This window comes from Apus apus, chromosome 1, assembly GCF_020740795.1.
Source record: "Apus apus isolate bApuApu2 chromosome 1, bApuApu2.pri.cur, whole genome shotgun sequence".
Classification (NCBI taxonomy): Eukaryota; Metazoa; Chordata; class Aves; order Apodiformes; family Apodidae; genus Apus; species Apus apus.
This window is the reverse complement of record NC_067282.1, coordinates 11307191-11332434: the sequence shown is the minus strand read 5'-3', so window position 1 is coordinate 11332434 and position 25244 is coordinate 11307191. Positions and strand designations below refer to the sequence as shown.

Below are 25244 nucleotides of genomic sequence, written 5' to 3'. Positions count from 1 at the left end.
ATAAAGCACAACTTTTAATGATTGATTTTATCCATTTGTAAGGGCAGATTCAAGCTGATTGAAACCCTGGTTCCAGTGAGAGCAGTGTCCATACTCCTATTGTAGTCAAGTGAAGCCATAAGCACCCTACCTTCTCACAAGCAGCCACAGTTTTAGATGGATTACTGTCTTGTGTGACATTTGGAAGGCTCACATTCCACAGGGAAGCTGTGTTTCACCAGAGGTGACCTCAGCTTACAAAAGGGAAAAGCAGGCAGGAGAGGATTTGCATTTTCTCTCCTCTCCTACTACGATCCAAGATAAACTAGCAATTCTCCAGACATGAAAAAGTACTGAAACCAGCCTGTGCCTCCCCCTGCCTTCAGTCATCTTTCTTCCAAATGTTTAAGAAGGCTTTTATGTTGGGAAGCATGATTAAGAAAGGGAACTTTCTATTTTCCTTCATTAACCTGCTGCACCCTGAAGCTCTCTCTTGAGCTCACGTAGGCTCAATGGCTCTTACAGGTGTTTCCAGCTCCATGCTCCTCCAGCACTAAGAGCATTATCCAAAATGAGGATGGAAAAGGGACAGAAGATTGCAAGAGATGGAAGCTAGCAATAGCCTTTATATCCTTTTTGTCATGCAGGGGTGGAGGTAGAAGTGAGCAAAGCCTAGGATGCAGAGAGCTGACTGCAGCTGTGTATGTCTGGAGTGTCTCTGGAAATCAAATGTGCTCCTGCAAAAGTGGGGATCAGTCCCAGGGAACCTAAAGCAAAGTCTGCAGAAGACAGAACCCAGTGCTTCAGACCAACCCTATATTCACAAATACCTTCAACGTCACACCAAATGATTTGGCAGCATTCTGAATGCACCAAAGTGCACTGACAACATGAAGATCTACACTTGGTGTTTGCAATCATCTTTCTGCCTTTTGCTCGTGAGCAAGGTGGCCAACTTCCAGTCACACACACTCTTGTGACCAGGACCTCAGAGCTGCCATGTGTTGCGCTTGGGTACTGCTGGTGACCTGCTTCTTCCTCCTCTTTGCTCCCCATCAACCACGATACACAGAGCATGTTGTATTCCTGTGGCAAATTTGAGGATGCAAATGCAGAATTGTCTTCCATAATGTACACGACCAACCTGTGGGCTGGTTACATTCAAATAAACAGAAATGCAAGTTTCAAATCTGGGACCATCTTTCAATAGTTATTCAAAGAATATTATTAAAAAATTGAGCGTTACTGAAACAATGGCCACTTTTACCTGTTTGCCCAATTTAAACCCATGCAATTACATATTGCCAGGGACTTAAAAATGATTGAAGAACTTTACTAATTTGGTGAAGTATTTATGTCTTAAGAGAAAATTTTTCAACTGAAAGGAGCCTGGTAGCTTTAGGATGCTTCCTGAACACACTGAGCACCTTACTGCCAGCAGTGCCAAATCCCTGCAGGTGTCACAGCACTCTCTTACTCCTCTCAGATACTCTTTGGAGGAAGGCTCTGAGGAAGAGTCATCACTCTGCCAAATTTAGGCTTGGGTAAGTAGCTCAAGATCATAAAGCAAAACACCTGCAGAATTCAGAGTAGACATAGATACTGTGGCCTCAAGTATTGTTTTTGAAATGATGGTTCAAATGAAAATACAGAATTAAACAGATTATTAATTGTAAAGCTGAGCTGGTTACAAGTGACACCTGAGTTATTCAAATAATAACTCTTTCTGATTAGAAATAGGCTTTTATACTTAGATCCTGATATATCTTTAGTTAATACCACTTAAATTCACATTAAGTCATTGTGTTCTTGTCAATAGATCTTAGATGGAGGCAGCCCTATGGTCCCTACAAAGGACTGTTTACACTCCTAAAACAAACACCATTTTATATGACTGTTGGAGAGAGTGGTACAAGTGAGATTAATCAGGCATAACTCACTTCCTAAGAGTCACCAAACAAGCCTGAACAAATGGTACCCGATGTTTGGCAGAAAAATATTTCCACCAGTTTCCCCAGCCAGAGTTCAATGACCTCTGGAAAAGCAGCAAAAAAACACTTTTTCCCTCTTGGGCATGAGTAAACAAGCAGTGAGTTTAAGATCTACTTAGAAAAGTTAAATGTGATGGTGACACAACATCAGTCTCTTGAGGGGGGGAAAGTGAGGACTGTGGTACCTACCCCATCCTGGCTGGGCAGGAAGTTTCAGAAACACTGACATTTCTCATGACTGCACTAAGCAATACAGAAGATGAATAAAGAGAGAGATAATCAATCCATGTTAACAAAAGCTCAAGGAAAAGAATTTTCGGCCCTTTGTCTTTTATTGCTCAGTTGAAGAACATTTATGAACAAACATAAAAAAAGCTGCAGCTAAAAGGTAGCTGTAGCCTTACCTGCTGAATATCAACATTAACATGATCTCCATTTCATTTTGGAATTTAAGGGAAAAACAAAATCCAAGTACTTTCAAATTCTTTGTAGGTCAAGAGAGAGTTTGTTTTTTGGTTTTGTTTGAAATGACATTTTTCCAGCAGACACCCAACTTCAGTAAATGCTCCTTTTCATAGTGAAAATAACTCAGTACAGCCTCTCCTATGAAAATATTTTTTCCTGGCACAACCAGGTTTCATTCCTGACCTCGGATGGTCTGACTACTTTGAGAACAATCAGCCACTTCTATTGATTAAACAAACATGAAAGAAATTAATTCTCTATAAAAATCGGTTTTCTACAGCTTTCATAACACAGAAAGAAGATGAAATAAAAAAAAATAAAATAGGGTCATTTTGTGCTAGTTCCTTTATTTAATTTTATTCTCAATTTAAATAATTAATACAATGTTACTTCATTCTATGAAGATTACAATACTTTACAGTATAAAATTCCCTGAGATACAATATGTAACTTTAAGGATCACATAATTCTCTATTCTATTTACACCATCATAAAAAAGTAATATTAATTATTCTCCTTATCAAAACCAGAAGATAATGATCTTCCTTTCTGTCCCTCCACCCCAATATTTTAAGGCATGGAATAAAACACTTCATCAAAATGAATTTTAAAAGTTTTTTCTACTTAAAATAGAAAATACCTTTGCTTAATTTTTACAGGTGAATTATATACAACACCTGAAACATCTTGTGGAGTCTGGTACCTTATCAACAATCCAGTTGGCTCAAACATTTTATTTACCATTGAACTTGGGCTCTACAAAGTGAACTACAAAAGCCAGTCTCTACCTTCTAATTGTGCACAATCAGCCTGTGGAGTGGATGAGCCAAAATCAAAGTAGATTTATAGAGATGTTGTATTACCGACTTCAGCAGCTGCAGACCAGGGCTGAATTTCCTCCCAAATCCAAAGGGAGAAGTGTGCAACTCTCACACAAGAACTATGAAACCAGACAAGGCTTCTTTTTTTTTCTCCCAAAGGAAGACCTCTGCAATAATTAATACAAGACTGCAGTTTTCATTGTACACTTCTTGAAAATATTCCACGCATAACTTATAAATACAGCAAATGGGTGATTTACATCTTACATGATGCTTTAATTATTGCACACCTCTTCTCTGAATTTTACAAAACTTTAGTTAATCAAAGATTTAAACTGTTTTTCTTAGAAAAGCTGAGGAAAAAAAAAACTATATTGGTTGCAATCTTTGGAAAATTCCATGCTCCCACAGCCTGATCTTCTGCCTGTGGCATCACTAATGATCACACAGAACTGTGTGCCTGGAAACTTCCAGAAAATGCTAAAAAATTCAGAAGGACTGAAAAAAAAATGCACTATTTCCAGCAGACTGATAAAAATGCAGTGGAATCTTAAATATTAGCTTTTAAAGATTGCTCACTGCTTGTAAAATTAGGGGGATTTATACATTTATGTCAACAGTGATAAAAACTAAACAGAAAAAACAAAGGGCAAATCAAAGGGAAACAGATTCTATGATACTGACACTTAGCTGTTACTGTTAATATACTTAAAATAGACTGTTAAAATTATCAACACCAGTTTTATGGGAGCAGTAGCCACTGGCAGAGAAACAGGTGAGCATGCAATGAAGAACATGCTTTTGCTTTAGACCATAATTTAAGACCTGTTCAAGTGAAAAAGCAGCACTAGGAACCATCCCTCCTGCTCTCTGCGTAGCATTGACTCCTTTCACAAGAAAACCTTGACAGCAACTCTGGTGTTAGCAACAAAACTCATTAAATCTTAAATTAAACAGAGCTCATTAAATACTTCTAGCTGTCATTTCTTGTGCAAAGCAGAATGGAATAAATATAGCAGCCAGCAAGGTCTGACCTAGTAAATTTGAGCAGATTATTCATAAGCTTCATTATTATTACAGATATTTTTCAATCACCTTTGTTCCATGCTTACTTAATCATGAGGATCATCAAATTTAGAACACATTACAGCAGGCTGTCAGATGGTACATCTGAAAAGCACCCACCCAATGTCCCTTATAATCCTATTCTAACCCAAATCCAGCTCAAAAATATCAGTGAACTCACCTGTCCTGATCCACATTTTTTAGCTGCAAATTACTTCCTTCCTCCCTTACCTGTTCTGTGCCCATGGTTTTATTCCAAGGGAATTCTTTGCGTATTTCCATAGATTATCCAGCTCCTGAAACAGGAACTGGATGAATCCCTTAATCATTTGCACAGGACCTTGTGGGTGATCATTTTTTGCCACCAAATCTTATAGTTACAAAGGTCAGGGAGGGCTCGACTTCCTGAGGACGAGTAACTGCAATTGAAGTTTCTCTCTGGATTTGGCCAAACAGAGTAACCATCATAAATGTTCCCAGCAGGCACTGAAGTTTTATCTTCGGAGACAAATTATTGATTTAAAAAAATGAGCTGGAAAAACCACTCAAAACCAAAGGAAAAACAAGTATTTCCCTTTTCATATAACTTCCTCATGCAATCTCTATTTTACCAACAGTCTAGATCTTATTCTCGACTCTAATTTCCTTTTTGTAAGGCAGTGACTTGGGATTTGACTGTTGGGGCCTTTTTGGTATGTTTAATTATTGTTTTACAAACTGTAAACCCAACATTGGGAGTAGTCTGTCACCTGGCAGAATTTTAAAAAACATGTGCCATAAACCAAAACAATGACTACACAACAGGACAGCCTAATGATCCTAGAGAAATAAGTCAGCCTTTCTGAACACATATTCAATATAGTAATAAAAATCCTGTCGTTCTGAGCTTTTCCCTGCTTTCTCCTATACAGCAAAAACTTTGCAGAGAAAAACATGCAGACTCCTGTAAACATTTTCTAATTCCTGAATAAAGGAAGGGTGGAAATGTTCCAACTTTATTCCTACAGTCTGTCTTTTCCTGTACCTAAAACTGTTCTCCACTCCCATAAAGGATAAACGTGCCTAAGGTACCAGTAGGCAGTGGAAGAAATACTCCACCTGAGCTGTTTGTTCCACTTGGATCCAGTTCCCTCCATACACTTTTCCTAAATGGAATTATTATTTGGCTCAAAGCATCATTACTTGGCTGCTGCAACTTCAAACATTGCTAAAAAGTGCTGCTGTATCATTACATTCTGAAGTCCAACACTCGGGGCTCAGCATTTTTCTACAAATAGCTTTCACACACATAATAAACACTGTGATAAAATATTGTTTCTGTCCTTTGAGTGCAGAAAGCCAGCACTGATCATGCATCCCCTGCAAGCAGAAGGAAGTCTCACAGTCAGGAAGCTGTCGCAGCAGACAAAATTGGTTTCAGCTGTAGGGCTGAAGAACTTGGCATTGGTTATTTATGCTCAGCTATGCACAGCTAGAAAGACTTCAGATACGTACAGCTTCTGGAAATCTAACTTTGCTCTTGAAGAATCATCTTGCCTGGTGAGTCTTTTTACTTTCATCATTGTGCCCTTCAGTAAAAATCTTCCTTTTGTAGGCTTTTCACAGCTTGTTTACCCGTACCTGTGTGCTTCTCTCTGGTGCCACGGCCTTCTGTGTGCCACCTCAGCCAACTACCTCTGCGAGACGCATCCTTCCCGAAGCCCGGGCGCTGCTGGCACAGGCTGACCGTGCAAGCCTCACCCACCAGGAACATCAGCTTTCAAACCAGCTGGCCAGATTTCGTACAGTCTTGACTTGATTCCCGGCCGCCCTCACGGCTTCGCAAACCTTGCACAGATGCTCATCCCAGAACGAGGTGACGTGCACCTCGTACTTCTTCCTCCAGGCGAAATACCTCCTGTAGTTGGGCTTGTTTTTATCGAGGAATTTCAGGTAGGTGGCCAGCAGCCGAGGGCTGGGGAAGTCATCGACGTGGATGAAGGAGTCGGCCGGGATGAAGCGCTCGTAGTTGGCCCGGCGGGGGCCCAGGACGACAGGCACGGCGCTGGCGGCGAAGGCGTTTCTCCAGAGCTTCTCGGTGATGTAGTCGGTGTGCTGGGAGTTCTCGAAGGCCAGGTAGAACTTGTAGGCAGAGATGGTTTCCACCACGCCGCCCTGGGCCAGCGCCAGCCCCCGCGCCCCGTACACGTCGATGGCGAGATGCTCCCGCAGCTGCCGGTAGTAGCGGACCCGGGCGTGCTCCTCGTTCCAGTTGCTGATGACCCAGGCCACCAGCCGCGTCTTGCGGGGCAGCACGAAGGGCCGGGGCGCCGGCGGGGTGTAGAGGTACCCGTAGGGCACGAAGACGTCCGAGTCGCGGCGGTAGGACATGGTCCAGTTGAAGAGGCCGGCCAGCCCCCGCAGGGCGACTCGAAGTTCATCCAGACCCAGCGCTGGCGCGGGGGCCGCGGCGGGGCCCCGCGGGGCAGCCCCTCGGCGCCGTGCAGCGCCAGGTCGCGGTGGTGGAAGAGCACGGCCTGCGCCTGGCCGTAGCGGCTGCGGTCGGCGCTGAGCCGGCAGCCCGTGATGTTGTAGCGCCGCCGGCAGTCGGCGGCGCGGCGGGGCCGGCCGAAGGGCTCCCACCACAGCAGCACGTTCACCTCGCCCTCCCCGCGGCCGCCCGGCGCTGCCCGCGGGGCCGCCGGCTCCGGCAGCCAGGCGTACAGGGCCAGGGCGGCGGCGGCGCCCAGCAGCCCGGCCCAGCGCGCCCGCCGCCACCGCCACCGCCACCGGGGCCGCCCGGCGGGGCAGCGGCGCGGGGCCGGCTCCATCCCCGCCGCCCGCTGCCGCCGCTCCGCCCGGGGCGGCCTCGGCCAGGCAGCCACGGGGCAGGGGCCGGGGCCGCCCAGCGCATCTTGCGGCTGGGGCTGCTGCCGCCGCCGGCTCCCAGCGCCCACCCCCTGCCCCGCCGGCGGGGAGGAGGTGCCGCCGCCGCCCCCGGCCATGCCGGCCCGTCCTCCCCGGGCGGCCCGCGGAGCCGCCGCCTCCAGCCCCCGCGGCCCGCCCCGCCCCGCCCTGCCCCCGCCCCGCCCCCGGCCCCGCCCGCGGCGCGGGAGAGCGGGTCCCGGGGCTGCGGGCCGGGCTGCGGGGCCTCGTCCCGCCCCGCTCCGCCCAGCCGCCGGTTCGCCGCGATGCAAGCCCGGGAGCGGCCGAGGCGGCCGCGGGCAGGTCCGGGTGATCGCAGCCCGTGCCTCTCGGGCCGCTCCGTTGCTCATCCCCGGCCCGGAGCGGCAGAGACACACATTCCCGAGGGGAAGGGCGGTGGGGATGGATGGCGCGGCGCCCCGGGGCAGCCTGCGGGAGCAGTGGGTGCGTGGGGCACAGGACAGCCCGGGCTCCTGCTGCCCGGGAGGAGCAGCGCTGCTCCCCTGCTTCCCGGGGCCGCCCCGCTCACGTCTCCCAGCCCGCGCCTGGCACAGGCAGAGGTTTCAAACTCTGGCAAGAAGGTTTTCCCGCAAGAGCTGAGCTAAGGTTCCCGTGCTGTTGTCGGTGACCCCACGGGGAAGCACTTCGGCAGAGGCAAGGGATTTTCTTTTAAAACAGTCGTAATTTAAGAGAGTGATGCGAGAGAAGGTCTGCACAAATCACTTATTTAGAAAGAAAAGAAGAAGAAGAAAAAAAAAATAAAAGTGACAGCCTCCACAGGAGCTTTGAATTCCTGCGAGCACCTCTGAAAGGACTAGCAGTTTGGAAATCTGAAAGAAAATAAAGAGGAAATACTTTCTGTCATTTTAAAACTTTCCTAGAACCACATACGTTTACGTTAAAATGTTTAAATCTCAGAGCTACGTAAATACATGGAACTTTATGGTTTCCAGAAAATTACCTTTTTCAGCTCTGTTTCATAGAGCTGGTGTGAAGAGGTGTGCCAGATAGGTTCAAAACCTTTTTCCCCAAGTAATTTTGCTTTAATGAACTAAGAAGTCATTGATTCACACACTTCAGAGACTGTTTGTACAGAACTGGGCAGTTTCCAGCTCTGACACTACACATTTTCATCTCCCAACAGCTATAGATCCAAATTCCTCTGAAGGCAGCAGTCACTCCAGGCATCAATTCTCACTGACCACTGGGATTGCAGTGTGGCTTTCACATTCCATACAGGTCAAGGCTCTGCCACTTTTCTGTATATTAGTCAAAAAAGTTACTCAAGCCTTCGTACCCTCCAAAACAAAGAAGACTAGTGTGTGAGGCGGGTGTTGGGTGAGTTAAGTAGGTTGTGTGCATCCATAGACTTATGGATTGTACATAAAAGCACTTGCAGACTTCCATTGTCCATGTTATAAGCACTCACAAAATAAAATAAATGCCAACAGCTGTGGTTATGGTCGTATAACCACATGTAGCCTGTGGTATCTTCGGGCCTCTGCTCCACTGTGCAGTGCGGGTTGGAAGGGATCTCTGAGGATGACCAACCCACCCTCCCACTCAGAGGAGCACCATTGCCAGCACTAGCCAAGGTGCTCCTTTAGGTGCTGGCTGGACTAGCACCAAGTTGTTGAAAATATTCAAGGAGAGACTGCACAACACATCTGGCAGCCTGTCCCACTGCTGTGTCACCCTTCTGGAGAATACTTTTTTTCCTAATGCCCAACCCTGAACCTCCCAACCTGGAGTTCATAGTTTTTGTTACATCCAAAGATAGTCTGGCTCTGTCATCTTCATAACTTACCTTCAAGTAGTTGCTGGCTCCCATTAAATCATCCCATTGCCTCCTCTTCACATGACTAAACAAGACCACCTCCTTCAACCTCTCCTTTTAGCTTGTGTGCTTTAGGGTCTCTCATCAACTTGGTAGCCTTCCACTGGACCATGTTCTCAACATCCTTCTTCAACTGGGAGGCTGAAAAAGGAGACAGGATTCCAGGTGCTGTGCCACCAGTGGGGAGTAATTATTTTCTTTGATCTGCTGGATGTACTTCTGATATTGCCCAACATGTGGGTTCCTTTACTTTCAAGGAGAGCTCACGTTGAACTTGATGTTGATGAAGCCACCAGGTCCTTTCAGCCAGCCAGCTTGCAGCCTGTAGCAGTGCACGGTCGTTTTCTGTTCTACATCCAGGACTTGCTCTTTCTCCTTGCTGAACTTCCCAAGGTTTCTGTTGGCTCACTCCCCGTTTCTCAAGGCCTCTCTGAATTGAAGTTGTGCAAGCCAGGATGTCAACCCTGCTTTCTAATTTAGTTATTATCTGCAAAAGAGTGTGCCAGCCAATAATAGAAAGAAAATTAAAATGAATTGCAATAAACTTAAATAAATAATGCAATAAACATAGGACCTACCTTGACAAATAACATTATTTTAGTCACAAAATGGGAATCTGGGGAAATAACTGTATTACACTAGAAAAATAACAAACAAAATACAGTGGTAAGGGAGAGTCAAATCCTTTGAGGCCATGAGAGAAGGCTCCAGGAACACCTTATAGCAGCCTTCCTGTACCTGAATGGGGCCTACAGGAAAGCTGGGGAGGGATTTTTTATATGGGCATGTTGCACAGGAACAGTTGCAAACTAAAAGAGATACAGGTTAGATAACAGAGGAAATTTTTTTACAATAAGGGTGGTGAGACACTGGCCCAGGTTGCCCAAAGAAGTTGTGGACTCCCCCTCCCTGGAAGTGCTCAAGGTCAGGTTGGATGGGGCTTTGAGCAACCTGATCTAGTGGGAGGTGTCCCTGTCCATGGCAGGATGGTTGGAACTAGATGATCTAAAGGTGACCTAAAGGTCCCTTCCAAACCAAACCTTTCTGTGATTCTAAGAGTTGCACCTAGAATCCATCCAGAATCTCTTCAATACAATGGACACTACCTAAACCAAGCACAACTCATAGTCTCATTTAATTAAGGATTCAAAGTGGTCCAAAATCTCTACTGCTAGTAATTATATCCATTTCTGCAGATGCAATTGAGCAGGAGAGCTCAATTGACTTCTGTGGAATACTGATTAATTCAATAAATTTGATCTTATCAGCTGCAATGGCAGTTCTTATTTTCCTTCAGGAACTTAAATTTCAGTATTGATTTATGACTTAGGAATTGTCTTTGTCTGGTCAAGTTTTCATTTGCATTGCCTGAGGATTTGATGCTGAGCCATTCCAGTTCCAAAGCTAAGCCAATTACTCTGATGATGCCAGGCCTGATCCTGAAAATGGCAACAAAAAACATTGGCATTAATTCAGGGTTTATGAAATGTTTCAGGGCAGCACAACATCCAAGTCTTTATAGGTCAAGCAGTGACAAATTTGGGGGGTGAGGGGAACGGGGGCAAAAGCTTTTGTTGTGCAGATCAATAGCAAGAGCTGGCTGGTCACTTTTGATTGTTTGCAGCCCCTCAGTGAAACTTCAGCATGATGCTTGGCTGCACTGCAGTGCCATCCATTTTAAGATTGTTGTCATGCAGGGACAAATCTGTTGAATTATTTAGAATGAGACCAAAATGAGGCTTTTGATATTCATCAACTCACCCAGAGCTAAAGCTCTACGCTGCATATTGAAATGCACAGCAAGTTCTGATGGTATATACAGCATAGAAATCCAGTATTATAACATTTCCTACTTGTCTTATTGTGGCAAATAAGAATTAGAACCGTTCAGAAGACAGGACAGCAGCCTAAAATGTTTTTATGAGTAATATTGCAACTGCAAGTTCCTTTTCATGTTACACCTGCTTCTGTGGAGACTAAATACATGTTCACATTTACACATAGAGAGGAGTCCAACAGTTCAAAAGTTTTTATAGAAATTGCACCTACAGCATGACAAAACCTATTTTCAAGGCATATTTTACAATTTTTTTACAAAATACAGATCCAACTGTTTTGCTATGTGTTCCTCAAACTCCTCCCAATGTGGGAGATAGCAAAGAAAGACATTTTAGTAAGACACTCTTCATAGCCACTGCTGAAAGTAACTATAGGTGTGTCTTCAACTCAGAGTTTAGCAACTTCCCAGAAATTTTGCTGTGGTAAACTTACAAGCAAGACATAGTGTGCTGCTGCAGGGTGAAGGACAGAGGGAGTGACCTCACTGTCAGGAGCAGGGTTAGAAGTCAGGTGTCCTCAGACCTCAGGTGTCCCTTGTGTAGGCAAGGGATTTGCCTCTCCTTTTTAATGTCTCATTTATCTTCCTGAGAAGAAATGCCAGCTGGGCAGTAACCCACATCAGCTCCAGTTGCCCCATTTCTGTCATAGGACACAGAGTGTCCATGGCATGATCACAATCAGCTACTCTGTGCTGGCAGGGTTTTGTCAAGCAGTTTTGCTCAGACTCAGGAAAAACTCCCCAGACAACACTGGGAGGTTCAACATGATGAAGGTTGAGTAGTTTTACCAGTTGTCTACTGACCTTCCAGAGGAAACACACCTGGCTTTGTCTGCTTTGGAAGTAAATCAGCCCAGGAGATCGCTCAGTGGACTGAGGACCACAGAACCTGCTTGGTGGTATATACACAAATCAGGGAAATGTGGTTTTACTGCTCTGTGGAACCACAATAAGCTCCACCATTGCTGACAGTCAGGAGTTCAAAATAAAATGCTGGCCTTTAGTAATGAAGCTGTTGAAAATAAAAAAAGTATTTTGTTTCTTGGGAGGTTAAATATTTCCTGTTTCTAATAGAAATAAATCTTTTCACTTAGAGCTTCCCAGCTGGCTTCCTCTTCTACTGTGACTCACTGTTTTGTCACACTTGAGAAGTATTCAAGCCTAGAAAAGTCTTTGAAGTAATTTATCAACTGTCTTGCAAACACAGTTTAAAAGGCACTGCAAGACGTGGTTGTGCTTTCAGCCACAGCTCCCAAGCCAGATGTGGCATCAACCAGGGAAACCCTGTGGAGTTTTTTATCCTAAGAAAACGTGACCAGCTTCAAAGAATAGCAGGATGCTATCTGGTACCAACATGACACTAAGAATTACTCTGAAATCTCTTCTTCATAAATAGTCCCCATGGTTTCAATATAAGTTATTGCCAAGAAGGAATCTAAATCCAGTATGAAAAAGAGTGATAAAAGATCTGTGGTGTACAATCGGCTTGCTCTATTTTAGCCTGAAGTTTAAATGTCTATAATTTTATTACCTAGTGCTTCATATTCAGGATTATGATCTTTCTGCTTGGAAGTTCAAATTCTGAAATATGACCAGAGAGAAAAGATTCAGCTGAAAGTTGATGTCTGCCTCATTGGAAAACAGCCTCTGGACAAACAAGCCCAAGTTATTGTACATGCAGCAAATGTAATGTTAAAATACTCAGCCTGGCTACAGTTCTGCTTGTGACTGAGAGCAGGGTTAACACATAAGGTTAACATTTCCAGGTCAAGGAAAAGGCACAAACAAATGTGCTGGGCACAGTGTGGATGGAGGATCCTGTCCCAGACTGCTCACTGACCTTCCATTGCAGCTCACATCTTTGTAGATCACAGGACAAATCAGAGCAGAAAACTTTCCTACCAAACCACGCAATCCTCAGATACTTTGATGTGTGTGTGCACCAGCAAGTTGGAATTTGGCTCTGTGGATAATTGTTAACAGTTATCATGGACGTCAATCTTCCTTGTTTTTTTGAGCACTGGAATGCACCTTGCACAGCAAGGGAGGCAGGGGCAGTGATGTACAATCAGCTCTGATGCTCTCTTTTTACCCCATGAGCATCACCCAGGCTGGAGGGCAAGGGTTTGTGCTAGGGTTTGTCTTCAGACATCTTTGAGCCTCATCTGTCAAGGTGACATTTCAGTCCAGGAGACAAGACTAGCTCTAGTTTCAAGTAAATCTCCTAAGCCACATATAGTCTAATTATGGGGCTCTCCACACCAACTACTTTAATAAATTGATCCCATCCCATTGTGTCTCATTGTTTGATAATGTAGACATAGCCTTTGAAAGATGCCAGTGTTTGAACGTTATTAATACCTGGAAGCAATGATAACATCTGTCTTCCAAAATAGCAGTGTTTAGTTTGGAAAAGAAGTATTAAAAAACTCAGAGAAAAGGGAAACTGAACAGTTAGATAGACAAAAACCACTGTTAAAATGTGAGCACAGTTAATGTAAATATCCTGACACCTCATTTAATAAAATATTATAAATGTATTACAAACATGATAATATTAATACCATTATTATATAATATCATCTTATATTTAAACAAATTGCTTAGTTTTATCCAAATTAAAGATGAGACACATTAAAAGGCCATGAACTTTAATACATCTAGCTGAGAATTATCCAAGTCTCACAACTGAAATAAAACATTCAGTAGAAAGACCTGTTGTAGAAGGTTGCACATAAAGGAAGAGGAAGCAAAGGCACAAATGAGATTCACAAATCTGCCTTTGTTGCAGTAAAACTGAGCTAGGACAGGAATTCATGACAGACCCAGAAAGTCTTTTTATTTGGAAAAATATAAAACAAGATCAGGAAAAAAAAAATACTAAAAATGAAGAAGTAGAGGAAGGAGAGTACAATAAAAATTAAGCAAGGAGCAGAAATGAGATGCAGGAAGCTTAATAAAAACCTCTATCCAAAAATTCAGTGTTTTTCAAACATTATCGTGTGGTTCAAATTTACATCTAAAAAGTAGAATAATGTTTTCAAAAGCAGCTACTCTTCTAGTGCCTCAGGTGCAGTTTTCAGTGCCAATAATCCTTTTTCATTTAGAAGGCAAATGGAAATGCTGAAAAGAGTTGGCTTGGAATCAATTAAGGTTGTATTTTTCCCCTTCTCACTGATCTAAAAATAAAAAAACCCTGACCTTTTGTGTTAGACAAGAGTTTCAGACAATCAAAAAACACACATACCATTTCATTCACAGATAATTGTAAAAAGAAAAAAAAAAAGAAAGCAAAGGATGACAAAGTTTAGCTTCATAAAGTTGTCACTAAGACTCTTCTTCTTAACAATATTCAGTGTTACAGAATCTGAGAGTCCCAGAAACAAATCCCATATCTACCTCTTAGGATCACAACTTAGGAAAGATGTGAATTATCAGTCTGAACTGGCACTAAGAGTAAGGAACTCTTAAACTCTGATTTTAATTTATCCATCAGTCCTAGTTCATTCTTTTCACTCTACAACACAATTTGCTCCTTTAAAAAGACAGTTGTTTATCCCACAAATAAGCTGCAGGGATATCTGGGAAGAATTCTGGCATTGAAAACTGTGGGGTAAGTGCTAAGTATTATTGATTTGGAAAAGAATGTGCTACAATTATTCTATAAATATGGCAAAGACTGACCATTTAGATTGTTAAGCAAGAAGACAGGAAATATCATCCCTACCAACCTGGTGCACCTTCTCCTCCCTGATTTTGGTCACTGTCTCCTGCCCCATGACCCCCTACTTACAGTTCTTCTCCTCAGGCTGGCCACTGAGATGACCACTACTATGCATTTATTGTGCCATCGCAGCACTTAGGAGACAATTGTGGATGCTTCTAGATAAGGTACAAACACAGCCTGGCCCACTTGATGAGGTGCATCTCACCTGTTCCTAGCAGAACTTAGTCCTCAAAGGGACATCCCATAGTCACAAAAGCCAACTCTTCAATTTCAGCACCTGCTGTGCAAACAATAGTTGATCTACAGGATCCATCCATTCCTCAAGCCCTATCCCCTCAACAGTAGGACTGAGGAGAAACCACCTTTGCACCTATGTCTGACTCACCCTACAGCAGCATAGTCATGCTTGCTTGCTATGTCCCATGTCTCCCCTGGCAGTATTGTCGGTGAGCATGTGGAAGAGCAGCAGGGAGTAAAAGTCTAATAAGGCCCAGACAAGACTGCAGGCTCGTGACATCTTCCCAGATCTCAGCCCCTCAATAAACCTCTCCAGAGAACACATGAGGGCAGCAAAAAGGAGTTTTCACTGCTCTCAGCAGGGAGTCTACAATTCCTATCACTCTTCACTTCCTCCTGCATGGTTCAGGCTCAACCAGCTCAGATGCTTTGCTGGAGAGAGCTTCCAGCCTCTCATCTGCTACCAGAGCACAGGAGCTGTTCCATAGCTGCAAATAGCTCCTGTCTCTGGTACCTCCTTCAATCACCCGTGACCTTCCAGAGCTGTATTTTGCTCTGCTTTTATACAGTACCTACAGGTATTCACACTTGTTTCCTAAATGGTGTGATAACATAAAACAAACAAATTATATTTATTATTACTTCACTGTAACACTGGTTTAGTGAGAGTTAAGTGACAGGTTATTTCAGGTTCCATGCAACCCCTGGGGTTCTTTGACACGATGATAGCTCTAACATATATGGAGACACTTCAGTTTTATTTATGTTAAGCTTTTATTAAGTCAGGCTAGATAACAAATCACAAACTCTTGGCTTATGAACTGCTCAGTTTAATGAAGGACTTAGCCTAAGGCATTATAAGGCACCTCTTCAATTATATTACAATCTTCTGCTGGAAGTTAGGATCACTTTGGAACAGATAAGCCTATGAAAATGTCAAGTTTCACAGTAGCAAATTTTTGTCAGCCAGAACAATCTGTAATCTTTGAATTGTGACATCTTCATCCCTGGCTGAAATACAGATCTTCATCCCTGGCTACAACAACATCTGACCAAAAAGCAGTATGAGGCTATGAATAAAACAACAAGATGAAACAGGTCCCTATCCATGCAGAACTTCTTTCAAAATCTTAGAAATACTGATCTGCATTTCCAAACTAGTCATTTTGATGTTCGATTTGACACATCAAATCAGGCTCAGGTCTTCACAGCACCAAAGTTCAGCAATCTGTAAAAAAGACAAGATCCACTGTAAGGATGGACAAGACACCACACAGTGAGACCCCCAAACCACTAGTCACTTTTAGGGAAAGGCAGTAAATGGAAGGAGCAAAAATAAATGCATTAAATTCAACAACATGGGTATATCATCTTTCTCCTTTTGTCTATTCTACTTATTTCTCCTACTTTTTTTTCTTTATTTCTTTCAATTTGTATCCTTGTATTACTGAACTCTGTTCTCTCCAGTTTCCTTAAGGAGTTCCCAACCTTCTGTTCTATGATTCTTCTATTCCCCTTGTCTGCACTTCCTGCTTTTTCTTCCAGTGGTGCCTTTCCTTCTGGCACTAAACACAGTAGGCACGTGTCTCTAGAAACCCCTCTTCTTTTTTGTCCATTTTCATAGCCTGTACCTACTCCATCCCCCAATTAGTATATTACTGCCTCATTTTCTCCCCAGATCCTTACACAGAAACGGGTGTGTGAATGAAAATGGTTTGGTGAGTACAGGAGCTGAAGCCAGATTCCTTCCAGTTTTTCTCGTCTTGTATCTTTTTTGCCACCCGTTCTCTCCTGATACCTGCCTATTCTGCTGCAAAGCACCACTTGTCTCCAGCAGCAGTCCTTAGGAATGAAGGTACATCTAAATTCCCAAAGGAAAACCAACAGAAACCATAAATTTCAGCACCTAAATCAATTAGAACAAACTGCTTTGTTTAAAAGCTGTTCTTCCCTCACAATCTTAATAGGAAATGGAGGAGACCAGGATCTTTGAAAACTCCATGTCCAGGCAACATCTCCAAACTCTGAGACATTCTTTGGTAGCGTTTTCTATGGTGTGGCTAAAATTTTCTTGGTGTAAGTACATAGCAGAAATGACTGCAGTTAGTACCCAGCCTAGATTAGGCTTGCTATAACAAGTACTTTCTCCAGACTAAGGGCAGGGTGGCAGAAAGCTGTACTGGTTAACTGCTTCTTACACTAGCAATAACTTAATTCATCTTGCTACTGTCATTATGATGCCACCATCTCCAGAGCTCACAAGATCAAGATAGGAAGGAAGAGGCGCTAGCCTCATTTAATGGCAAAATAAGCTGAGTTTGTATAGTCTTCAAGCTCATGGCACTAACAATAACCCTCTTACAAAGCTAAGGAACTCAGTGCTTCCTTAGGGTTGGAAGCTCTTAACTTCCACTAAAAAGTTAATACATTCCACTGAACACAGAGAAGATGGGCACATTGAGAAGACTATGTTAAAATCTACCAGCTCTCATGGAACAGATCTGCTCCACAAAAGCCACACTCCACTGACTGTAAAGAAATAAATACATGCTTCAGAGCACCAGCTGCCCACTGCAGGCATAGGCTAAAATGCCTTACATGGTACCTAGATCAAGTTTTTTTTCAGGAGGTGTATTGGAAGGAGGGCTTTTCCAACCACTTGGGTTGGTTAAGGTTGGATGTTAAGAAAGGGAGGTAAGGTTCATTATGTACACAAAACCTACACTCACCACTCCTCAGTAAGACATAAGTAATTATTCCACACATCTACAAAAGGTTTCAGTATATATTCAGAAATAAGGTTACTCAACAAAGCAGCCCTAAACAGGTTTCTGATGCAAAGATTTCAAGTCTGTTGGCTGCTTAAAGCAAGAGGTGGGTTAGCTCTGCAGAAAGGTGCCCAGTGGTGATTACTATAAGACCATATAGTTAATCTGATTAAAAATAACATTGAATATAACAGATTTACAGTCCTGTGAGATATCCATGGAGTATCAAATAATATTACCCTGCAATTTTAAAATGAAGTGTTATAATTTAAGTTTCTTACTGTTGATTCTTGCTTTTCATTCCTGCATGCCTTGAGTAGAATTGAGGCTGTAGAAGCAAACAATTTCTGTTCTGGGACACTGGTTTCAGACTTCCAACGGAGAACTTATTTTTCATAGTCCAAACTCCTTCCAGAGCCACTGTTAATAATTTATTGAAATAATAGCTTTATATTGGATCACTTCAATTGTTTTAGAATTAATGTAACTTTTAAAAGACAGTCCCTTTGGTCTACACAGGATTTAGAAGGAGTTAAGCAGAACCTCCATAGTTAATGAAGTGACTGACATCTTCAGAGAGCAGTTCAGGCTGCTCAAGGTACACAACACTCTCTATTGTCTGCAGAACAGCTTAGGACTGCTAGGCTACTCACCCAGTCTGTGTAAGAAACTGCAGAAATACCATCAATGCATCCAGCATGACTTATTGGTCATACTGGGATACTACATGACCTCATAAAAAGATAGCAAAACAACCCGCCCTCCAAAATAAACCAACCAAACTAAAACTAACACCACCAAAACAAACGGGCTATTTTATTTTGTAGAAACATTACAATTTACTAACCATCTAATCTATGCAAAACAAGAAAATAGCTAATCATTTCAACTGTGTTAATCAGCAACCATCCAACCTGACAACTGTTGTTTATCAGAGCCCAGGCCACCTAGGGAGCATCTCTAATTCTCCAGATGCATACAGATGAACAAGAACTAGGTACTTGCTGAATAATCCATAGACCAACACCTATTCAACCCTTTCATACATACCATTATTATGTTATTCATATAACATATTATGGTATACACAGCATTCATACATTGAGCTTGTTATACATTCATATTATACATTCCTGTTATGATTTTTTGGTAGTGTTTCTATATTATCTTTAGTATTTTCAGCCTTTGTAACATACATTTCATTGGGGGACTCCCCAGAATGATGAGACCATGTACAGTAGCACCCATTCATAGAATCAGACCGACATATTCTAGACAGTTTTGATCCATTGTCAGAAGAAATATAATTGGGTTCAGCTCTCAGTAATATTAGACACATGTGCAGCTTAAGCAGACCAATGTTAACATCTACAACTCAGCTACTTGTCCAGAACCCCTTTGCAGTCATTAAAAACTGGCACTTTTAGAGCACAACACATGCAACAGAAGGTATCTAGGACAAGCCAGAAGAATTGTCTTTTCAAAGTGTCATTTTCTCTCCATTTCCTACAAACAGAGCCTACCTAAATCATTCATTTGCAGTTGTGTGCTGTAATTACCTAAGGAGGTTAATCACAGAGTTGCAGCTTCAAACGGTCTTTACAGGACACTGATTGCACCACCTAAATTACATATATTTTTGTCTGTGAATCCAACTGCCTTAAATTCATTTTGAGTGAGTTTCAATCCTATGTAAGAGAAACCAGACAAAGGCCAAAAATGCCCTTCTTACATTTGTGGAGGATGTAATGATTAGGAGATATAGGGCTTTTTACAACAAAATGTAGGTTAATACAACCAAGCAATAGCTTTACTGTTTGGAAGAGAATGTGGGGCTACAGGATGGAAACTATGTTTTGTGGAGCAAACATATAATGGGTTTAGAAGTAACAGTTGACAAACTATTCAGGGTCCTAGTGCTGATGTTAGCTCTAATGTAGATCTAAAAAAAGTAGATGACTCTCTCTCTCCAGACTACTAGTGATCATGATCAGACTTCACATTCATATTTTAAAAGAGGAGGCAAAACAAATGGTGAAAGTACAGAAAGAGACAAAGCCAAATACGTGTGTTTATACTTCCCCTGGAAGAAAAGCAGGCATACTAAAAAAGGCAATATCACACATTCAAGAAAAGCAAGGAGATTAAATAATGCATATCTAAATTATTAATTAGGCTTTTGTTTGGTGTTTTTTTAATGCACCAACCACTAGAACAAACGAATGAGGGAAGCTGTGAAATAACCAGCTTTACTCAGTGGACTCTACAGACAGGTACCTTGTAAAATGTAACAGCTTGGCTGGTAACATTACCAACTTCTGAAAATGAATTTCTGCAATTAGATTAATAGATTTTATGGCAGCAGGAGATCAGCTGCATGATGTAAGTTTTGCCTTGCATGAGTTAAATGGCTTCAGGCTCATTCCTGCACCAAGACCAGCAAATGAGCTATGACTAGTGCTAACAGTTTAAGTGCAAAATATTTAAAGCATGTATTAAAAATGGTGAATCTAAATGATCTTTATTAACCTGTTCCAGCACTGAGTTCTCTTTTTGTTAAAAATTGCTAATTATTTATACTCTGATCTCATACTATTTTTACCTTCAGTTCTCAGGTCTTTTGGTAGTTCAGCTAGACCTAACACCTTTTTCCCTCTTAGGCTTCATTTTCTTCATTTGCCTACTGTAATCAGGTCTCTCCATAATCCTGAAGCTACCTAAACAGACTGATTTTCTATTTTTTTCCCTGTCCTTTATTTACCCTTATCATCCTTACTGCCAGCTTATTCTTTTCAACACCCACTTCAGTTTTGAGCAGCAGGAGGGGACAAAGCATTCTAATAACTAGAGTGCTTATTTCAAAGCAAAAGGTAGCAAAACCTCCCTACTGCTTGGCATTTGTTTCTATTTTACTAAACTGATAGGTCGTACAGAATTATCCACATTCTCTAGGGTCCTGTGATTTCAGACTGAAAAGGAAAAAAAAAAAGTTATAAAGACTATATTCAATTCTTCTCTCTCCAAATATTCCACAGGCTATTATATAAGTGTTCTGGGATGAAAAAGGATAAATTCTGCCACAGTTCCTCAAAACAGTTGTTAATTTGCCCTGACAAGCACCTGTGCTGAGGAGGATTACCTGCCGCTGGATGCTTAACCTGGCACCCTTCTTTCCAAAAACAAAGCTCTTCTTCAAGTATTTCTTTCAGTCTCCGGGAGGGCTCAGCGTACACGGGTTTCTTCCCTGCTGGGAAAACGTATTACAAAAGAAGCAGTTACTTTTAACCCCTCTGCACGCCGCGCTGCTGTCTGCAGCGCGCTTGAAGACAAATCCCCGACAAGCAGGCGGCAGGGTTCAGCAGGCCCTGCTCCCCAGGACGGAGCCGTTCCTCAGGGCAGGACCCGGGCAGGTACATCCAGGGGTGCTGGCGGGCCAGGTGCCCGCAGCGCAGCACCGGGGGTGCCACGGCCGCTCTCAGCCCCCGGGGCGGCCACCCCGGGGCAGGGCCGAGCCGCCCTGCCAGGGGCTGGAGGGGCAGCCCACGGCGGCAGGGCCGTCCCTGCCAGGCCGGGCACCACGCGCCCCACTGCCGGGCGGGGCCGGCGGGCACCGAGCCCGGGGGAACGGCCCGGCCGGGGAAGGGCAGCGCGGCGCTCACAGGCCTGCCCGGGTCCCGCCGCCTCGCCAGGGCCGCCGCCCGCCGCGCCCGCCGCCCGCTCCGGGCCCGCCGCCCTCATGGCGGCCGCGCCGGGCAGGAGGAGCCGGGCGGGCCGGTTGCCGGGGCAGCGGGGCCCGGCGGGGCCGGGCGGGGCAGCGGGCAGGGCCGGGCGGTACCTCCTGCCCTTCTCCCGCCGGGCAGGGGCGCGGAGACGGGGAGACCCCCGGGGCGCGGTGTGGCCCGTGGGCATCCGCAGGGACCGCAGGCCCCGGGCACGCCCTGCGGGCACAGGGTGGGCGGCAGCTCTTGGCACCATCAGCCGTTCTGTTCCAGCTGTCGGCGGCTCCGGTTTGTGTAACTGCGTTACAGCAGCAGCAGCTGCGGGCAGACAGAGGCTGAAAGCTGTGACCCGCTGTGGGGTGTTGCCCCTGGTTCTCAAGGGGTGCCTTGTGTCCGCTGGGGCAGTGACAGGCTGATGGAAGTAAAGACAGAGGAGTCCAGTCTAGCGGGATGGATGGCGCAGATCGACTGATGCTCAGAAGCCCTTGCTTGGTTTTAATGCTGCTTTTCATAAAATGGGGCTCTTGGAGATGCTGTTTATCGGACTGAAGTAGACTTCACTCTCGCTTTGTTTCCCCCACTGTTAACAGTTCTGAGAGAGAAGTGCAGCCAATAATTAATCAACAGGTAGTGCTGGCGATGAGCACACAGGGAAGCTGTCCCACTTGCCTGGCCAGGAGCTTTATACCACACTAGCTTCTTTGAAATCCAGACTTTGCATACAGTAGCCAGAATGTTTATGATACAAACCAAGTGGAGTTACACAAGTGCATGATGTCATCCATTTCTGTGTTTATTTCTTGATGCGTTTCAAGACACATTCATCTTCCACAGATGTCCTGAAGCCAAACTTCAAAAAAGCTTCAAATAAGAAAAGAATGGTCTGGAAATTAAGGAATTTTGAGGGGAAAATATCAGTAAAGTTTTTAAATTATGCTGATGTCCTAATATTTGAGCTGGAATGATGGATTCCCATCAGGGATTCAAAAGTGGAAAAGAGACACTGTCAAGTGTATCCTGCACTAAATTAGCTGTAGCTAAGACTCAACAGTATGTTGGCTGTTTATCCTCACACAGTTGAGGTTCATCTTTTTTTTACTAATGCCATATTCATAACATTATAACTTTTCTCAATTTGCAGGGGACAACTAACAGGATCTTGGTAGAAAGTGGAAGAAAGTAATTTCCTTGCAAAGTACCAGGAAAATATAAACTGAAACTACTTTATCATCCTATGAATAATGCTTTTTATTTGTGAATAGGTGATGACATTGATAACTGAGCTTTCAATTAAAAATATGACAAAATACTTTGGGTTAAATATTTTATTTTATAATAAGCCTTACACCAGGATCACAAAACATTTTGTGTATCACCCAAATAAGTTACATTCATTCTGAGCTTTTATGCAGTTTTAAAAAAGTTAAAATTTCTCAAAGATTTTCAAGTGAACTGTAGTAAAGTCTGAATAACCCAGCCAGAATTCTTTCACATCAAGTCAATGTTCCAGTTTTCCCTCCTGCTCTGACACTTACAAAAGCCCCTTCAGATTTTCACTGATTAAATGGAAACTCATTGAAATTGCTGAGACTTTCTGAATACCTCGAATACCAGTAGCAACAACGTTTCAGGTATGAGCAAAACTACTGAGCTAAAGTGCAAGAAGTGGCATTTTGCCTGAGGAGAACCCTGAAGTATCTTAAATGAAAACCTTGTTGCAAAGGACAGAGCACCACTGATGAGCATGCAGAACACCAACAGGAGGCAGCAAACCTCACATTCACAAGCTCCACCAGAACTTTTAAGGGGAGACAGCATTTATGCAGTCCTCTACTATTTCAAAAAGGTAGTGATAGACGTCAGTCCTCCTGGCAATGTCAAGGGCCGTTTCATCCAAGTTGTTTTTCAGGTCTGCGTTCACGTAACGATTCATCAGCAAGAGTTCCAGGGTTTCTCTACTGTTTTTGTTTCCTGCAGCAATATGCAGTGGTGTCAGCAACCCATTTGTCTGGGCGTTGATGTCTGCACCCTGCTGAAGCAAGAAGGCAGCCACGCTGGTGTTGTTCCACTTGCAGGCGCTGTGCAGAGGGGTCCAGCCATCCACTGTCTGTGCATGCACGTCTGCCCCCTGGGCCACCAGCTCGTGGGCAATGTCCAAGTGCCCACTGTAGGCAGCTCGATGGAGGGGGGTGTACTGGTCTTCATCACGAGCATTGACTGGAGCCAGCTTTTCAGAAAGGAGCCTCTTCACCGTGCTCAGCTATGTAAAAGAAACAGGTAATTTAACACACGGAACTTTGCGAGGTATGGCTCCTCCTGTTCTCACATTGCACAGAAAAGCAATTTCCCATCAGTCTCAAGAAGACTTAAGTGCAACAAGGAATTTTAAAATGAAATCAGTTATTGTCACTGTGGTGGGGCTTTTTGTGGGTTGTTTGTCCTGCTGTATTTCTTTAAAGAAATAAAACACCCTCGAGGTCCAATGCCTTAGGAGTATCTTTACCTTACACCTCCCCACTCACTGTGAAGACCTAAGTACCTCCTCAGGACTATAGGTGAAGCTTGTGTGTGTAAGGAAGGCAAATACATGGACATCAGGGTGTAACTAGTTAACAAACACGATAGCTTTGTAACAGGAATCTTGGTCATCTATCCCTCACTTCCAAGAAGAAAAAGCTGCTTTTTTTTTCCCCTCCCCATAAAACAGCAGAAAAACAGTCACCCATTACCTGCATAAGGAGCTTTTGAGAATGTACAATTTCAGATACACCCTGTCCACCCCACTTTAAAAGGCTGACTTGCCATGAAGAAAGAGCCTGGTGTGCTTCTTACAGAAGTTTAAGAGTGCTCTTACTTTAACTGTTAACTGCTACCAAAGCTTTTGTTCTGAAAGCTAATGGATACAAAGATGTTTTTTTTGGGGGGAGGGGGCTACAAAGGGAGAGATTTTACATACAGCAGCTTGCAAAACCACATCAAAATGGTTCAGAGAGATAAAGGAAAGTGTAGGTAAACTCTTGTTTGTAGATGAAACTGTAGACATCAGCTCAAAATAACACTGTTGTTGTCAGTGCTACATATGAACAGAATCAATGCCTTACCCGATTGTTTTCAGCTGCCCAGAGCAGCAATTTCTCTGGGTGTTTTTCCATCTTTTTTTCTTGCATTTCATACCATTCTTCACTTCTTTCCTGTTCTTCATCGTCGTCATCATCAGACTGTCCTGACCAGCAGCTCTGAGTTCCCACCGGAATCAAATGCCTGTGCGTCTCCAGCAGTTCAAGTTGGTTAAAATTCTCCAAAAAGGCTTCAAACTGCTCGTCGTAGTCGTCGTCATCATCATCATCGAGTTGTTTGCTTTTGCTCATTTTTCAGTTGGCATCTGCAAGTAGCAGGCACACAACCACGTTTATCCTGACTTTCGGCGTTACCCGTGCGCCGATGGTCAGTAAAACTTGTGACGGACGGCGCGGCCCTCGGCACCACCAGCACCAGCACCGCGCGGGAGCCAGCCCAGGGTCCCCCCGCCACACCGGGCTTGGGCAGCGGCCCCGCCCCGGGCACGGCGGCACCGGCGCCCCCCGGCTGCTCCGCACAGCGCGCTCCACGCTTTCCAACCGAGGGGCTCTCCGTGCAGGCTGCGGACGCGGCGATCCCGCTGCTCCCCGCAGCCCGCTCCCCTCACGCCCCCCAGTGCCTCGGCCGGGACAGGCCACCGCGGCCGAGGGGCCTCAAGGCGCGCCCGGCGGGAGCCCGGCCCTGCCTGCCGGGCCCGCTGCCAGCCCCAGCGTCCCGGCCCCGCACCCCCCCCCGCACCCCGCACCCCTCCCGCACCTGCCGCCCGCACCGAGGGCTGGGGGCGGGGCCGCCCGGGGAGCCCTTCCGGCCCGCGCG

At 44.3% G+C, this 25244-nt stretch overlaps 3 protein-coding genes across 4 annotated transcripts; all 3 read right to left on the bottom strand.

The window, feature by feature from the left end:
• Window positions 1-2765: 2765 nt before the first annotated feature.
• Window positions 2766-7305, bottom strand: FUT4 (fucosyltransferase 4). Its single transcript, XM_051644186.1, is given in 2 exon segments — window positions 2766-6723; window positions 6726-7305. Coding segments are annotated over 2 exon segments (1230 nt in total). The 3' UTR covers window positions 2766-6073.
• Window positions 7306-15640: 8335 nt separating this feature from the next.
• Window positions 15641-21369, bottom strand: C1H11orf97 (chromosome 1 C11orf97 homolog). The gene is made up of 4 exons (XM_051644180.1): window positions 21291-21369; window positions 20771-20887; window positions 17913-18051; window positions 15641-16091 (listed from the first exon to the last, which is right to left on the bottom strand). The coding sequence occupies exons 1-4, from the start codon at window positions 21367-21369 to the stop codon at window positions 16061-16063; spliced, it is 366 nt and encodes a 121-aa protein (XP_051500140.1). The 3' UTR covers window positions 15641-16060.
• A 1288-nt stretch (window positions 21370-22657) lies between these two features.
• Window positions 22658-25239, bottom strand: ANKRD49 (ankyrin repeat domain 49). Of its 2 annotated transcripts, XM_051625771.1 has the most exons (3): window positions 25185-25239; window positions 24452-24732; window positions 22658-23610 (listed from the first exon to the last, which is right to left on the bottom strand). In XM_051625771.1, exons 2-3 carry the CDS (start codon window positions 24716-24718, stop codon window positions 23152-23154), a joined length of 726 nt encoding a protein of 241 aa, XP_051481731.1. In that variant the 5' UTR covers window positions 24719-24732; window positions 25185-25239; the 3' UTR covers window positions 22658-23151. The 2 variants fall into 2 exon arrangements, with proteins under 2 accessions (XP_051481731.1, XP_051481721.1); XM_051625761.1 differs by lacking the exon at window positions 25185-25239 and having other exon boundaries at window positions 24452-25028.
• Window positions 25240-25244: the final 5 nt, after the last annotated feature.

Coding starts and splice junctions, on each gene's coding strand:
- C1H11orf97 (XM_051644180.1), bottom strand. CDS start 21,369: ATGAGGGCGGCGGGCCCGGAGCGGGCGGCGGGCGCGGCGGGCGGCGGC. Junction 20,888..21,290: donor GGCGGGACCCGGGCAGGCCT/GTGAGCGCCGCG, acceptor TTTTGTAATACG/TTTTCCCAGCAGGGAAGAAA. Junction 16,092..17,912: donor ATGAAAAGCAAGAATCAACA/GTAAGAAACTTA, acceptor TCTTTTTTACAG/ATTGCTGAACTTTGGTGCTG.
- ANKRD49 (XM_051625771.1), bottom strand. CDS start 24,718: ATGAGCAAAAGCAAACAACTCGATGATGATGATGACGACGACTACGAC. Junction 23,611..24,451: donor GGGCAGCTGAAAACAATCGG/GTAAGGCATTGA, acceptor TCTTTTACATAG/CTGAGCACGGTGAAGAGGCT.